A 16,234-nucleotide genomic window follows, 5' to 3' on the forward strand; every position below is an offset into this window, starting at 1 on the left:
ATTATAAGGAACTTTAGTAAAGTTTGATTCAAAACATACCAAAGCACAAGGCTTACTTTCTTTTCGAACCAAACCTTACATTTCAAACAATCTTTCTTCAAGTGTCCAATTTTGTTGTAAAAATGACACTTAATAAGATTGTGTTCCTTCTTGTGGATTTGAGAAGCCTTTGAAGAGTCATTTAGGACGTGTAGTCATTTCTTCTTGCTCCTTCCATCTTTCCTCTTAAAATTCTTTCGAACTTCTTGATGATTTGAGAGATGAACAGAATGAGCCTTTTGATTCTTTATCCTTGTTTTCTCTTGAACTAACATACTGGTCAATTCGTTTACATTCCACTTATCCTTTATAGTGTTGTAATTCATTTGAAATGACCCATATTGCTCATGAGGCAAGGAATTAAGTATAAATTGTACTAAAAAATACTCATCCATGTTCATTCCCAAAGTCCTTAACTTTGCTGTTAAATTCGTCATCTCAAGTATATGCTCATGCATGGTACGCGAACCATCATATTTCATGGTGGTCAGTGTACTCATCAATGTACCAGCAAGTGACTTATCATCAGTTTGAGAACGCTCTTTCACAAATTTCATAAATTCCTTAGCATTGTTAGTCTTAGGAAGAGAAGTCTTTAAGTTGTTTGCAACTATCATTCGCATAAACATTAAGCTCAATTTGTTCGATCTTTCCCAAGCTTTATGGAAAGACTTTTCATCATTGCTACTTTCATCAGTAATAGCAGCTGGTTTCTCAGCTTGAAGTGCTAAATCAAGATCCAGGACACCTAAGTGAAACTGGACTTGTTCACTCTAATCAGGAAAATTTATCCCATTGAATAAGGGAACAAATGAGGCGTGTGAATGGAGTGAAACAGGTACAGATACTGCAAATGTGCAAAAAAATACTCATATATTAATGCTTTGAGAATATCACCTAATCAGATTCAAACTAAATGACACATGTACATCATAGTTCTCCTTTGGGCGATCCTATGATATATAAATATATATAAACCATAACGATGCTAATAACTTTTATTTGATAATTGTAAATATATCTTATTAAAATTTATTTGTTATCTTTGGATATACAAACAAATTTAATAAGTCATATTAATTATCAACCATCATGTTCATGAATTATAAGAAAATAATTAACCTTTGGGTTAATCCTAAGTTCTTATAATAAATGAACTTCAATATACCCATAACTCCAATAATAATATAAAACATATCAATTTCATACATAGCATCAATTAATCATGGGTAATTGAATAAAATAATTTACAATATCAAAAATTCAAAAAACTTCAAGGTTCGGTCACTTTGGTGACTAACAAACCGTTCATAATATGAATTTTTAATATTGTAAAATACAAATATTTACCAAATTTGCACACAAGGACAAAAACTTAATCAAAGCATAAGGGTAAAATTGTAAAATCCTAATTCCATAAGGGCATAATCATAAAGTTATAATCCAGGGGCAAAATGGTAAATAATTAGCAATAGTAGAACTGTAATTATTAATTAAACAAGGGTAGAACAGTAAATAAATTGTGAGAAGGACAAAATGACATAGGGGCAAAAACGTAAAAAGGGCGCGCGGGGACGTCAAGCGCGTGCCCCGCACGCGTGCGGGAAGCCCCCGCATGGATCGTGACGCGTGACGGCGCGTGGCGCGTGGGTTCCACGCGCCCGCAACCGCAGCGCGCGTGTGGAGCCCACGCGCCTTCTTCCTCGCGCACGATGCGATTTTTGCCGGTTTTTCGCCGTTCCTCCGTGGTTTCACCACCCGTTTCTTCTCCGGTAGCCCATCCCAAACACAAATAAAATAATGGGTTTTGAAGAGCATGCCGGCAAGATCACATGGGTCCAAGTTTCGGCGAAAATGACCAAGAAATTGGCCCCAAATCAAACCAAAGTTTCAGAACACAAAACCTCCACCACCGTTTCCGCCGCTCGATTAGCCTCCGACGAACACCAATATATCGGAAAAACTCATGACTAATGTTCCTCATGGTAGTGCGACGGTGTGGGTCCGAAATCAAGCGGTGGGTTGCCGGATTTTCCCCGAAACCGGCGAGTTTCTTACTTGCCCTCAAAATTCCGAATTTTTCCATTTTCGTCCATTTCTACTCGTGCACAGTAACTTTTCTTCACCATTTTAGTCCATGAAAAACGTTCCATCATTCGGATTTTCTTTAACAGAACCTTCCAAAACATTTCAACAACAACAAATGCTACGAACAGGATCATTCAACAAATCATCATGCATAAATCATAATATTTCTTTAAACAGAAAAATCATGAGATCATAAATCTGGCTCAGATACCAACTGTTAGAATATAATTCATTTATACGTTCGTTGAAAATGTGCCTTTCATCAAAGCGATATACCATTTGGTTTTATTAGAGTCGTACCTTCTCATAACCAATATTATTTATAGCATTTCAATCATTATTAAACCATATAATAAACCACATAATATGGGCCACAATAATTTTTACAATGAGAGCTTCTCTCTTCTGTGCCAAAGCAAGCTGATGATGAAATTGTGCATCTGACTAGTGCACGAAGTCGGGATGAAACCGTTAAAATTGGATTTCATTGCTGAATTAGTGCAGTCTAGGACATTAAGATGAATGCTTGCTTGCACATATGTGAGACCATTTGCCTTATTAACCTATGGCACAGCCGCTAATGCGGTTTTCCCTAGTCCTAGTCCATTTCTCAGCTCAATCCGATTAGAAACTTCAGTCAGTCCAACAGTATGGATAATCTGACTGCTTGTACTTATTTATCCAGAAAGGACATAGAGATGCGTTGTTCTGTCGCATTCTCGGGCAAAAAGCCACAATATTTCCTCAGGCTTTGCTAATTTCATCCCTAAAATTAGGATGTCCTTTTCTGTTCTTTCCTAAGTTCAATGTTCTTTGGCAAGACCATATGGCTTAAAAGCCACTAGTAGCACTCTACACTCCTTTTGCGAGTGGTTACCGAAATGAGGAGAATGACTATTGCCCTTCCTAAGCCTTAAGAGTATAATCTAAGATTATTAATGGTCAATCCATCAAGGTCATGCATTAGTTTGTTTTTCTTTTTTCTGTCTTCAATTAAAAAGCCCGAAGTAAGTAAGAATAATCGATTCCTGAGCAATCTAGCTCCCATTCAAAAACTAGGAACTGGACCAATTCTTATTCCTTAGAACCGAGAACAAGACTACCTAGTCCAGGGACTAGATCGATCTAGTCTGGTTCTCGAGTGGTCCTATGAAATCAGTTGCATTTTCTTTTTTCATGAGTTGTGAAAACCATAAGCACTTCCACCACTATAAGCAAAATTCTGAACTACAAAATCACGCAGGGGAAAAGTATCAAAAATGTTATAAACCTATTGTATTGGTACCAATTCAGTCATAAACTTTTTAATTAAACCAATTTAGTCCTAAACCTTTTAATATTGGTACCAATTCAGTCTATCTGACTAATTTTGGCTGGCCGACACTGACGTGGACGTTGGTCGGTGACCAGACGCTGACGTGGCAATTTTTATGATTTTTTTTATTAATTTATTAATTTTTTTCTTTTCGTCTTCATCCTAGCCTCCGGTGAGGCTCGCCGGCGAGGGCCGTGAAGCCCTCGCCTGCCACCAGCGAGGGTCGTGGCCCTCACTCGGCCTCTCCTAGGGCCGTCGGCGAGGCGGCTTCACCTAGATCCGGGCGAGGCTAGCCTCGCCCGGGCTGGCGAGGCCATGGCTGCCGGCCGCGCCGAGGGTCGTGACCCTTGCTCGGCCTCGTCCAAGGCCGCCTCGCTCGTGGCTTAGCCTAGATCTAGGTGAGGCTAGCCTTTGCCATCAGAGTAGCAAGTGGGATTGCTCTCGGCTTTCTGCTCATGGAAGGAGAAGAAGAGCAAAAGCTGGCGGCGACGAAGTGGAGGAAATCAAGGTCGGAAGCTGGGCTAAGCCGCGGGTGAGGCGGCCCTGGGCGAGGCCAAGCAAGGGCCGTGACCCTCGCCTTCGCCCTGGTGATGGCCACCATGGCCTCGCCAGCCACGGGTGAGGCTGGCCTTGCCCAAATCCGGGTGAAGCCACCTCACCGGCGGCCCTGGGAGAGGTTGGGCAAGAGTCGCGATCCTCGCCGGCCACCACCAGGAAGAAGCAAAAAAGAAAAGGAAAAAGAAAAAAAATCAAAAAAATCATAAAAAAATCATAAAAATTGCCACATCAACGTCCGGTCACCGGCCGGCCAAAATTGGCCGGATGAACTGAATTGATACCAATATTAAAAGGTTTATGACCAAATTAGTCCAATTGAAAATTTTATGACTAAATTAGTACAAATATTAAAAAGTTTAAGATCGAATTGGTCCAATTGAAAAGTTTATGACAAAATTTTTACCAATGCAAAAGGTTTAGGACTTTTTGGTACTTTTCCCCGTAGCCTCACATTCCTATTAGCATATAATTTGTATTTTGTATGAAAAAAGGCAAAATACAAAGTATTGGATATTACCTTGATGAGATGCCAAAAAAGAGTAAAAGAGAGGGACGAGACTCAATACTCGAGATGAGACGAGACTGCGAGAGGGAGGCATTGAGTTCAGTGAGGGGAACAACTAAGGCAAGAGAGGGTAACGCCATTTGGGAGTCAAGCAAGAGAGGCAGGAGAGGGAAGGAGCGACTAGGGTCCATGATTGTGAAAGAAGTGTGAGCTAAGAGAGGAAAGAGTGAAGTGTTGAACACCTGAAGTACTAAAAATTAACATGGGATGACATTTAAATACAAAAACTTACGAAAGCGAGACTTTGCCACTTTTTTTTTTTTTTTTTTTTTTAAAGACACTTGAGTGTCAAGTCCGACGAAGGTGGGTAGAAATCCTATGTAATAATTTTTTTAATAATATAACTCGCCTACGTGGCACGCCGAAAAAACTAAATCAGCAACGAAGAATCAAAATAATGTTGTTTTGCCTTTTTTTTTTTTTAATTTTAATATAAATATTAATTAAATTTTATATTTACAAAAAAGAAAAAAAAAAAAAAGAGAGAGGCAAAAGGCGAGGGCTCAGCCCTTAGCCGCTTGCAATCTTCATCTTCTTTCTTTTTTTAATAAATTAATATATAAATAAATTTAATTTTAAATTTAATTTAATTAATATTTAAATTAATTATCTAGCCACATCGGTTAAACGACGTCATATTTGTATTTGTCTAGCCACGTTAGCATTAGCGTGCAAAACAACGCTATCTTACATTTGTCTTACTAGAAAATTGTCACGTCAACATTTTAGCCGGATTTTTCACCATCGACATTTAATTAATCCATTTTGCTCATATTTTGATACTTACATGTTACTTTCATATCTTTGTGCACTTTGTCTTCCGTGCTAAGTTTTGGCACTTCAAGTATTCCTTTGCCGGAAAGAGTGAACGTGAGAGGTAACAAGGAAATAGAGTGTACTTGTGAATAGTATTAGAATTTATATAAAGATTTTTAAGATATAAAAAAATAAATAAACAATCCGGTCAATGCAATCTGGATGGGCAGTTTCGTCCCTAGAAGGGGGAACATGATCGAAAATCAACAATTTCAGTTTTTGAAATCGTAAACCAGGCCAACACTCTCAGCTGCCGTCCAAAATAGGCTAGTTTGATCCGATCTAGGTGGTTTCCAATTTGCGCAATTCCCGTTGCTCACCCCTAGAAGTAAGTGCCAACATTCCTGTTTTCGACATCACAGGCGACACCTGACGGGAGAAGTGGTTCGCCATTGTTTAATACCCTAGGGTTCCATTTATTTCATTAAGTGAAGATAAGGGATGACATCTTAGCGACGGTAGCCTACTCGAGTATACAAAATCAGCCAACAACCTATAGAGTCCAGTATGCTGCTAGTTACAAAAGGGTCGACCTTAAGAACTCTGGTGTTTCATTACTAAAGAATGCATAATTTCCGATTTACCTTTCCTCTTTAATCCAATCTAGGGATCTTGATACAGAGGGTCATCAAATTCTCTATGGCCTCCACGAATAATAGTACATATGCATTTTAGTCTCTGATTTAATACACTAGGAATAGAACATTAATATGCTGTGATGTACACTGAACAAGCTCTCACCCCCACTTGCAACACTCAAGACAGAAGCAATGGCAGCAACGAATGGTTCTCAAAAATAGATGCAATGCCGGATGGGCCTCAATTATCAGGCTCAGAACTACGCAGTTTTCTTCTTCCTGGTGACCCAGAGCGTAAGCAAAAACTTCCCAAAATTACTCAATTTTTCATATTGTACAGGAAACAATCGTCTTTGTGGTGTCCTCACAAAAGCAGATGAGTCAGAGGCCATAAATACTTCTTACCCCAAGGGCAGATATGGAGTACCGTAAATTGCAGCAAAGAGATCTCTATTCCATCAACATGTTTACCTGGTACAAATACAGGGAACATCAATGTACAAATGCCATCATATATAGAATCATGGCTATGACGAACGCACTCCTAGATATTGAAGCCACTCTTCAGGCGTTTCCTTCCTCATTTTCAGCATCTTTATTGTGGCACTTGTCAGAGGTATGGCTAGTATATCATAGTCTCTTGGAGCCTGCAACACGACATCATTTTTGAGTCAGTAGGACAAAATTATGAGCAGCCCATTCAATAGAGACTGCGACAAGTTGATCAGAACAAGAATTAAGCAAAATTAAAATGTCAAGTTTCAACAAAGCAGCAAGCTTCTTCTGCAAATGGAACCGTGACGACAGTGGAACTGATCAATGAAAGGAAACCAGCTCAATAAAGTTTGTAGAATTAGCTTTCTCAAGTTAACCAGCAGTACATGGAGAGTGAGTTCACACAGCTCGGTCAAAAGACGAGTTTTAAATATCAGGAATTCATTTTTTAAACAAGGTTTATGAGCTTCTTCTGCAAATGGACTTGTGACAACAAAGGTATGGATCAATGAAATGAAACCAGCTTGATAAAGTTTGTACAATTAGCTTTTTCAAGTTAACCAGCAAGGACATGGAGAGTGAGTTTCACACAGCTTGGTCAAAAGACCAGTTTAAAACATCAAGAATCCATTTTATACTAGGTGCACATCACTCATCTTCCTGGTAAAGGTTATAGTTTCATACCCAAGAAAACCATTGTAAATTTTTTTTACTAATTCAGGCATAGTAAAATTTGGAGAATTTATGTTCTCTGCACTCCACGGACAGCTCTATAACTGGAAGACTTAACATCTTACAGCAGTAATGGTCTTAGCTATAAACCTTGGGGACATTAATCAGTTTCATTTTGGTTTCCTCCAATGTTTTCTGACCTTTCCTTGCATTGCATCTGGCGCAAGCCGTGACCTGTCAAAAAAATCAAGCACATCAATAAAGATTCCTTGGGTAGTCCCTAAAAGAGAAATTTGTGTATTTGATGCTTCACATATTACTCAGTTTCAAACAGAATGTTAATGATTTTCTTCATAGCATCAAGATGGAATCATTTTATGCAATCAAAACTTCAATGTGGTATATTATCCCACAATTACAGGACCCACATTATTAGTCCTCTTGCTCATGCCTTCACAAAACCATTTCCCTAGGCAGTCTTCTCATTTGTGTGTTTAATTTGTCATCAAAATGAAGGCAATGCATGTATGTAGAGACGTGATGAACAAGATACAGGCCATAAAATTCCCCGTCACAATAACACTTTAAACAAATGGTCAAATCCAAAATAAAACTATGGTACAATTAGACTTTCCAATAATCAGTTATACCAAGCATATCATTTTACCAAATTTTCCCATTTCCATTCTCCACCTCGTGCAATTGGAAGAACATGATCAATGGTCAAATTCTCACTTGATGAACAATACCTGTGAAATGACAAAGCATCATGTCAACATGCAGAAACTTCAAATGGTAGAAGTGTAGGGTCCCTGACGGGATAATCATTTCTCTTCAGTGCTAAAGAATATGGAGTTGCATCTGGCTGACATGATTTTGTACAATTACTCTAGAGGAAAAGAAAAGTTACGAGAAAAAGATCGCTGGTAATTGCCATGATAAATCAACTAGAATTTATCCAAAGAGACAGCATATTACTTAATTCTAGCTTGCAAAGTTTAGGAATCCAGCCTCAGAAAGAATGATTAAATGGTGGAGAAGAAAAATACAAAAGAAAACAGATCATGCTTTATGATTTTGAAAGAGAACGTTTACAATGACTTTATTTTGGCCACATTTACACATGACCAGAGTCCAAATCCATTAAGCTTTTATACGCCCTCTCTTCTGATAACAATAGTTTACTATTCTAATACAAGGATAAGGAACGAGGTTCTCATCCCATCTCATTCAGCAATAGTACCACAGAACAAAGATAGACCAGAGAAATGACTCCAAAAGGCAGATTACGCATCCATTTCCACTAAAAGTCGCAGCAATTGCAGCCTTTTGTACCAGAAGCAGAGTGTCACCAAAACTAGACAATGAATTGCAGCACCATCCTAATCTTCCACCAACCACCACCAATTAAAATATGAGGGGAAACGAAATGATTTGAAAAGAAAATACTTACTGGCAACTATAACCGTCTCGATAGAATATGCTCTTACGGTTAAGATTAGTTCTGATTCTTCTCCTCTTGATAACTTGCAGTAGATGAGGAACCTGAAGCAGAATGGATACGGTATTTATGCAATTAGGAGGATAAAGTAGGAGACTAGATCAATGTTCAAATTAGAAATGAAAGGAATTGCCTGCAGAAGTAAAAGCGAACAAAGTGGAAAATACAGAAGGAAGCCCAAAAGAGCTCCTCGAGTTCATACCCTTAAAACAGCAGGTATGTAGAATGAACCGCTTGGAGAGTTTACAGTCTGATCATAATACTCAAGCACATCAGCCTGGAATGAAAGGCCGAACAGTCAACTTTTAAAAGCTAAATCCCTGCATGCGAACTAGTATGAAGTAGCTATGAAGAAGGCAAGACCAATAAGCAGGTATTTGTTGAGACAAAGATTTAAAAGAAGAAAAAAAAAAAATAGATGACAAACTGGAAATCCATTAAATGCCAACCACTGCACTTAACGATGCTTGCTAAACATCACTCTAGTCAGTTGTTGCGTGAAATACTGAAGGAGTGCTTCTTCAATTGACACTAAAATACCAAAACTCCCTTGATAATGAACTTTGAATGATAAAGCAATCATTGTTATTAAAAATGACCTTCCAGCATGACGTCTAAACAAGATACAAATTAATTTCGTGTGTTCTTAAAAATAACAAAGGTCCAACCTTCTCCATGAATTCCAGGCAAATAGCACGTCTCCAGCTCACGACATCAACAGGCCTGGAGCAGTGTAAAAGCAGTTAGAACTTCTCTTTTTCATGGATAAGAGGCAATTCGGACATCAAGGAAACCACTAGGCGCCTATCCTCCTCACGGAAAGCACAGACACAGTGTCACAACACAAAAGGGAGGAAGAACTTATCAACAACTTATGCACATACGCAACCTCACACAAATTGTTGCTTCTTCCAACCCCAACTACCTACTACCAGGTAATGGCGCAATAACTTAGAATACTTTCAGTTCTATCACAACAAACTGAAGAAAGTTTCGATCTTCTTCCACAATCGATGTGCTCCAGGAACGAAACATTTGATGACAATTACGCGAGAGAAAATCATGTGTTGGTTTTTACTCATATCTCGTTTACCCTCTGGATACTTCCTCAATTCTACCAAGCAGGTATGACAAACAACCGAAGGGGAACGAAACAAGCAAGCTGAACGATCCATTATCACGCGAGTTACAAGTTCCCCATGAACAGAGGAAATCACCCAGAGGAGCTTCCAGTGTGTTAATCAACTACTACATCGAACTAACAAGACAATGCTCATTCAAAGCTGCGATTTTGCAGAGGTCAAAAGCACGAGAAACGCAAGCCTCGTGGTTTCAGACAACACTGAGCAACGGGAAATCGAAGGAATCGACGAGGGACCTGTAAGCGATGTCCAAGACGAGGCCTCGGAAACACGCCAGGTCGTCGGTCTCGGCGTCGCTGTCGTAATCGTAGTAGTCGAAACGGTCGGCCCAGACGCCGCTCGAGCGCGCCGACTCCGCCCCGAGACGTCGAGATTCGCCGGCCACGGAACGCGACCGGAGGAACCCGAGGCCGCGCCTCCGGACCCGGGCCGGAGCGCGGTTGTTGCAGAAGAGCAAGTCTTTCGGCTCAAACGCGGCGGCGGCGGCGGAGGAGGAGGAGGAGGAGGAGGAGGACACTCCTCCGCCATCGAAGAAGAGGAGCTTCACGCGTCCTGTAGCCGCGAACTGAGCCATTGCCGAGCCGAAGAGCCTCTTCCTCTGCTGACCTAGAAGCTTCTTAGAGAGGGAAAGCAACGGAGGTCTCCGTCCTCGACGACGACGACTCCGCTCGCGTCCCTAGCGGCGACCATCATCTCTCCATCTCCGCGACTCCATGGCCACGTCTGCATCACCATATCCGCATCATCCCCGCCGTTTAGCTTTCTTCAGGCGGCATGGCGTGAGCTGAAATGAAGAATCTTGCCCACCTTCAAGCCCAAGCAAATCGGAGCCCACTATCGGCCCAAGAAAAGTGCCATCGTCTTCCGACCCCTGTCGTCGTCTGCAGGTACCATCGTCTCTTCCGTTCTGGTCGGCGTGAAGAGGCTGCTTTCCCTGTTCTGCCCGCGAGGTTTGTGGCTGAGAATTGGGTCTCATTTGAAGTTTGCCAACGTGTTTGTTTATTCGCATGCATTGCAAATGATGTCTTCTTGTGCTTGTGCGTGTGATGGGAAAGTGCTAGTTTGGTGGGCTGAAGTCTGAGTAGAGTTGCTTCGCGAGTTGGACCTCGTGAACTAATTTCGACCTCGGGGCAGTTCTTGATGTTGGTGTCCCTGAGGGAGGATCGTGTATGTCGTATTTATGCCGACAGAATGATCGAAGAGAATCGGATAACGTCGGAGCTGATTCGTAAGTTTACCCCGGTTGAAAACAGCGTTCGAGCGTCTACACTGAATAAAGTGAATTTTGAATTCTAGGAGGCAATTTTGAAGAGGATATCTATCAGTAGGAACTGCAAGAAGACGCATGAAATCTTGGTTAGCGTTCTGTGAAAGGAAGTTGAATAAGTGCCTCTTGCTTTATATAGAAGCATTTTCAAAACCGATAAATGAAAAATAACCAGAGGATTTCCTCTTGGAAATCTCAAATGAAGATATGCTTAAACCAAATCCAGCCAGGAAGCGATTGAAGCAACCATTGATAGGGTGATTCCTTACTAGTGTGATAGAGGAAAAGGAGATCACTAAAAGTAGCTTCTGGTGCAAGTCTAAGAAGAATACGCTCTGCTTCTATCATGCTTGCTTCTCCCCCAATCCACCTGGGAAATCAACTGAACTGAGAACACTGGTGCAACGAAAGAAATTTCAACAAGCCAACATGCCCATAAATTTCAGTTTGCGCAACCCATCGGTATTTTTTAATCAGAAATGCCCCTTATTTGGCAACTAAGATATCAGACAATGATTGTACTTGTGAACCTCAGCAGACTAATTTTGGCTATCTATCCACTCAATTGGCACATTAAGCATGGTGAAGGAAGTAATTGGGGGGACATATACTTTTATGTGCATTTAACTGCATGTTCCTAGAATAGTCTAATAAGTAATAGGTATAAGCTTTTTTACATGAGATGTATACAAGTACTGTGGGAAGCCACAGACAGTATATGTGCAGTTAGAATCTCTGGCATAAAATGGGAACAATCAAATATATTTGCAGTAACAATCAAAAGAAAGCATCATTATCTGGGGGAACATGAATAGCATCATTTTTAGGGACTAACCTCTTACTATTCTGGCTATGAAGAACCACTTGTTCAAAGTGGTCAGAGATAAAACTATCACATTTAGGAACGTTGATGATAATTTTAGGAACAGAAGGTTACAGCGGAGCTGGGGCCTTGACCCAATTATTTTCTCTAGGGACCCCTAACCCTGCCGTGCCGTTGCTAGGGGTTTTCTTCTAAGCTGCGGTGGTTGTTTTTGTAGCGGTGGACGAGTGGTTTCCCTCCTCCTTTGAGGAGTTTGTATTTTAGTTGTCGGTTGTTTATGCCGTGCTTGTCTCTTATTAGCTTGGCTTCCTTTTCCTGGTTGCCTGTGTTGTTGCTTTTACATCTCGGCATCCGTCCACTCATTATATCCTCTTATCTTGAGTGTATGTTTTTGATACCATGACATTTTATACATTTGGCATTTCCCTTATATATTTATTACCTCTTACCATAAATAAATAAATAAATCAAAAGAGAGCAAACATACAAGAGAATTACCTGGTGAGGTGAGTAATAGTAAACTGTCATCAACTCTTCGATTTAAATAATAGACAGATCCGGGAGTTGCCTTGTCAAAAGGAAACTAGGCCTTGAATGGACAAAATTAACAATCTTATCAAAACCCCAATTTCCCTCCTCTCACTGGAAAATTCTGGACCTGATTCGGACAACGCAGCTGCCGCTACCGTCGCAGCCCTCAATATCCACCGTCTCTGGGTGCATCTCTCTCTCTCTCTCTCTCCATCTCCATCTTTGGTCTCGTACTCCTTCTGTCTCAAACTCCAACTGTTGCTGGATGGTTGAGCTCCTCACCACGACACAGCTTGATGCTGCTCAAGTTTCGTCTCCCTCAATGAGCTGTATCTCATCTATGGCGGTGAGTTCAGTGGCTTTCACCCACTCGATGGCCTCGAAGGCGCCAAGCTCCATGCCGTCGAGGAGCTTAACGCCGGGGAGCTTCTTGCCGTCACAATCACAAGAACAAGTGATTTCCTCATGTATGTGCCTGGCATTATGCGGATTAGCTAATCCTTGTACTTCGTGCTCTTTCAGGTGAATTATCGGTGTTGAATTGCGATAAGCAAATCGAGATCTTTATAAAGAAAAATGTTGGCTCTTGACTCCTCGAAGAGACTATCCTTCAATAGGCTCATTGCCGATGGAGGTTTGGTGATTGTGTACGAGAGACACGATTTGATGAAGGGCGTTAACGTCTGCAAGGGGTCAGTATTCCAGAACCGTTTTGGCGTGTTTAAACATTCCGACTCGATAGGGTCACACTTTGTGTTGCGAAAGGCGAGCGATCGAACAATAATATAGATAGAAGAAGAAAATAAACCGAATATCGGATTTACATAGTTCAGTCATAAAGACTTACATCCACGGGGAGAGCAGCAGTAAATTTCATTATAAATCAAACAATACAAGGAGATTACACACTCGAGTCACTAAAACACTCTCTTTGTATTTCCCAAACTCCAATTACACCAAATACACCAATTTTTCTTGGATGTAAATCACAAATAAGTTTTACCGCACGAAAAACACGAAGACCCGCTATCAAGCACCCAACGCCTATGGACGTCTCTCACAACGACACTCAAAGTAAAAACGGTACTTCGATCAACAACAATGCTTCGGTAAAAGAGAGTCCCACGAGCGAGCCTTGAGAAGAATACTATATTCCACCACTAGAGAATTGCGTGCATGAAGAAACCGAATAATCCAAGATTCGGTCAACAAAAATAAAGGATTGACTTTCCCTTTTTCATCCAACTCCATTAAGAAATAGACTGCCTCAGTCAATACTTCCAAGGTTTGTTGACCAGCTTTAGCTTTAAGAATATAACGTCACCTAGAAGACTAATTCGTGTACTCATCTTCCTTTATTTCAATTTAATTTATTTTCAAAATTCAGTTTTTTCGCTTCGAATTTAAACTCGAGACATATTTTAACAATCTCCACATTAGCTCGATGTTTGAGCCAAGTTGTAGTCGTTTCGCAAAAATTCAAACTCTGCTGCAAAGCCCTCTTGATAGGCTCAACCGCCACAAATATTATTCAAATCCAAGCTTCGCTTAAACTTCACCATAACCGAGGATCTCATCAGAATACCAACTCTACATGCACTTTTAACTACTCCGCAAGGATTTTCCGACACAATCTCCTTAACTGCAGATAAAGCAAAACCATTGTTGTATCCATATTTGTCATAAGATTGAATACGTACCTTGTTAATTTCAGCAGTTACGGCAATCATTGACTCTATAGGCTCCATCTTGCTATAAGCACCATCCGTGTCGATTACTTTGCTAGTACCATAGGAGTTTCTGGTCACAACTCCACCTCAAGCTGAACACCATCCAGATTCATATTAACACTGCCACAAATACTCTTAGCCAGAAGTACTAGAGAAACTTCTTTGCTGTTGACATGTGAATTTAGATCTGGGCACTACAACTGATCGCCTTGCTCACCTTGTGCATAGTCATGAAACATGCACCTTGCGCTCCAATCGAGCTTACCATCACTCACTCGAAAATAATATGGGCAACCAAACATTCTAATAATAGAATAACCAGTAACGTTACTTGACCACACTTCTTCAGGAGTCCGCCATTCAATAGCAATTGATGGGGATCCATTCACCAGGCAGCTTACTATAAGCACATCAACTAGGATTCTCCTAGCAATACCAGCACTAGAGATAATTTTTCGAGCCGTCTCTAGTAATGTTCTGCTCATCAATTCTGCAAATTGTTGTAATTTACTAACACTAGTGCGATGTTTCAATATGCCATCTTTCATGTAGAATTTATTTGCCAGCTTCAAGTAGAACTCCATGCTATTGTCAGTCCGCACATGCTTGATCGACTTACCAGTCTCCGTCTCGATCAAAGCTCTCAACCACGTGATCCTAACACCATCATCAAACTTATGCATTGGCACAAACACCTAGGTCTTCCTCGAGCAGTCAAAAGACTCTCGAACAGATGCATTCGATGTCTCTGGAGCGAAACCTGTCATTGTCTCACCTTGAAGTTTATACAGGCCTCCATGCTTGATTTCTTTCATTATCACCAAGGCACCTCGAACAACCTTCAGAACTTCACCTTTTGAAGAATACTTGCAACTAGCTGAATCTAGGGCACTCAAGGAAATTAAGTTCTTTTTCAATTTTGGAACATGTCTTACTCTAGTTAATGTCCCATCATGCAATCTAATTTTAACATCACCAACACCCACAACATCGCACTCAGCGTTATTCCTTAACTAGACTTTACCACTACCCATGCACTGATAAGTGATAAACCAATTTTTATTTGGGGTGACATGAAAAGAACAACCATAATCCATCCATCAAACGATGAATCATTAGTGACAGACAAGACATAATCGGCATTATCTGCTACAGCTAAAACATTATTTACAGAATCAATTATAATTCCCTTACCATTCTCATTATTCAGCTTAAGGCAATCCCTTCTAAGATGCCCCCTCTTGTCACAACTCCAACAAACAATATTAGCAGTTCTAGATTGACTACGTCTATTTATATTAGTACTACTCTTACCCACACGTGTTACAGATCTTCATCTATTCTCACCTACTAAAGTAGTAGATACAGATTCGCTAGATTCTCTTCTACGAATATTCTCGCTCAGAATCAAATTTCGAACCCCATCAAATGTCAAACTTGTTGACTTAGAGAATTACTAACAGCAGTAATAGTAGTATTCTAACTATCAGACAATGAAGATAACAGAATCAAAGCACGTACTTCATCTTCAAAATCAATCTCAATTGAACTCAATTGATTAACAATCACATTGAATTCATTGATATGATCTGCAACTGACGCACTTTCGCTTATCTTCAAATTAAACAGACATCGTATCAAATAAACCATGTTGATTGCAGAGGGCTTCTCGTACATATTTGACAGGGCTTGCTCTTCTCATTTAAGATGTTGAATGCGACATTACGAGCCAACGTCAGTCGAATAACACCCATAGCTCATCTATCCAGTAAATCCCAATCAGTTTGCTTTATCGTCTCTGGTTTCTCCCCAGATAAAGGCAAGTGCAAGTAAAGATAATTTTTAATCTGCATCTTCCAGAAACTAAAATTATTTCTATCAAATCTGTCGATTCTCACTTTTACTTCTTCTGTCGCCATCGATTCGCTTCAACTTAGCCAAACCTAGCTCTGATACCAATTATTGCGAAAGACAAGCGATCGAACAATAATACAAATAGAAAAAGAAAATAAATCGGATACCGAATTTACGTGGTTCAATTGTAAAGATCTACATCCACGGCGAGAGCAGTAACGAATTTCACTATAAATCAAGTGATATAAGGAGATTACACA

General features: G+C 40.3%; 1 protein-coding gene across 1 annotated transcript; it reads right to left on the reverse strand.

The window, feature by feature from the left end:
- Window positions 1-6,254: 6,254 nt before the first annotated feature.
- On the reverse strand, window positions 6,255-10,662 carry LOC104425250. The gene is made up of 7 exons (XM_010037889.3): window positions 10,006-10,662; window positions 9,296-9,350; window positions 8,830-8,904; window positions 8,580-8,671; window positions 7,794-7,875; window positions 7,277-7,360; window positions 6,255-6,606 (listed from the first exon to the last, which is right to left on the reverse strand). Exons 1-7 carry the CDS (start codon window positions 10,341-10,343, stop codon window positions 6,487-6,489), a joined length of 846 nt encoding a protein of 281 aa, XP_010036191.2. The 5' UTR covers window positions 10,344-10,662; the 3' UTR covers window positions 6,255-6,486.
- Window positions 10,663-16,234: the final 5,572 nt, after the last annotated feature.

The sequence above is a fragment of the Eucalyptus grandis genome, chromosome 11 (assembly GCF_016545825.1).
Source record: "Eucalyptus grandis isolate ANBG69807.140 chromosome 11, ASM1654582v1, whole genome shotgun sequence".
In the NCBI taxonomy this organism is placed as follows: Eukaryota; Viridiplantae; Streptophyta; class Magnoliopsida; order Myrtales; family Myrtaceae; genus Eucalyptus; species Eucalyptus grandis.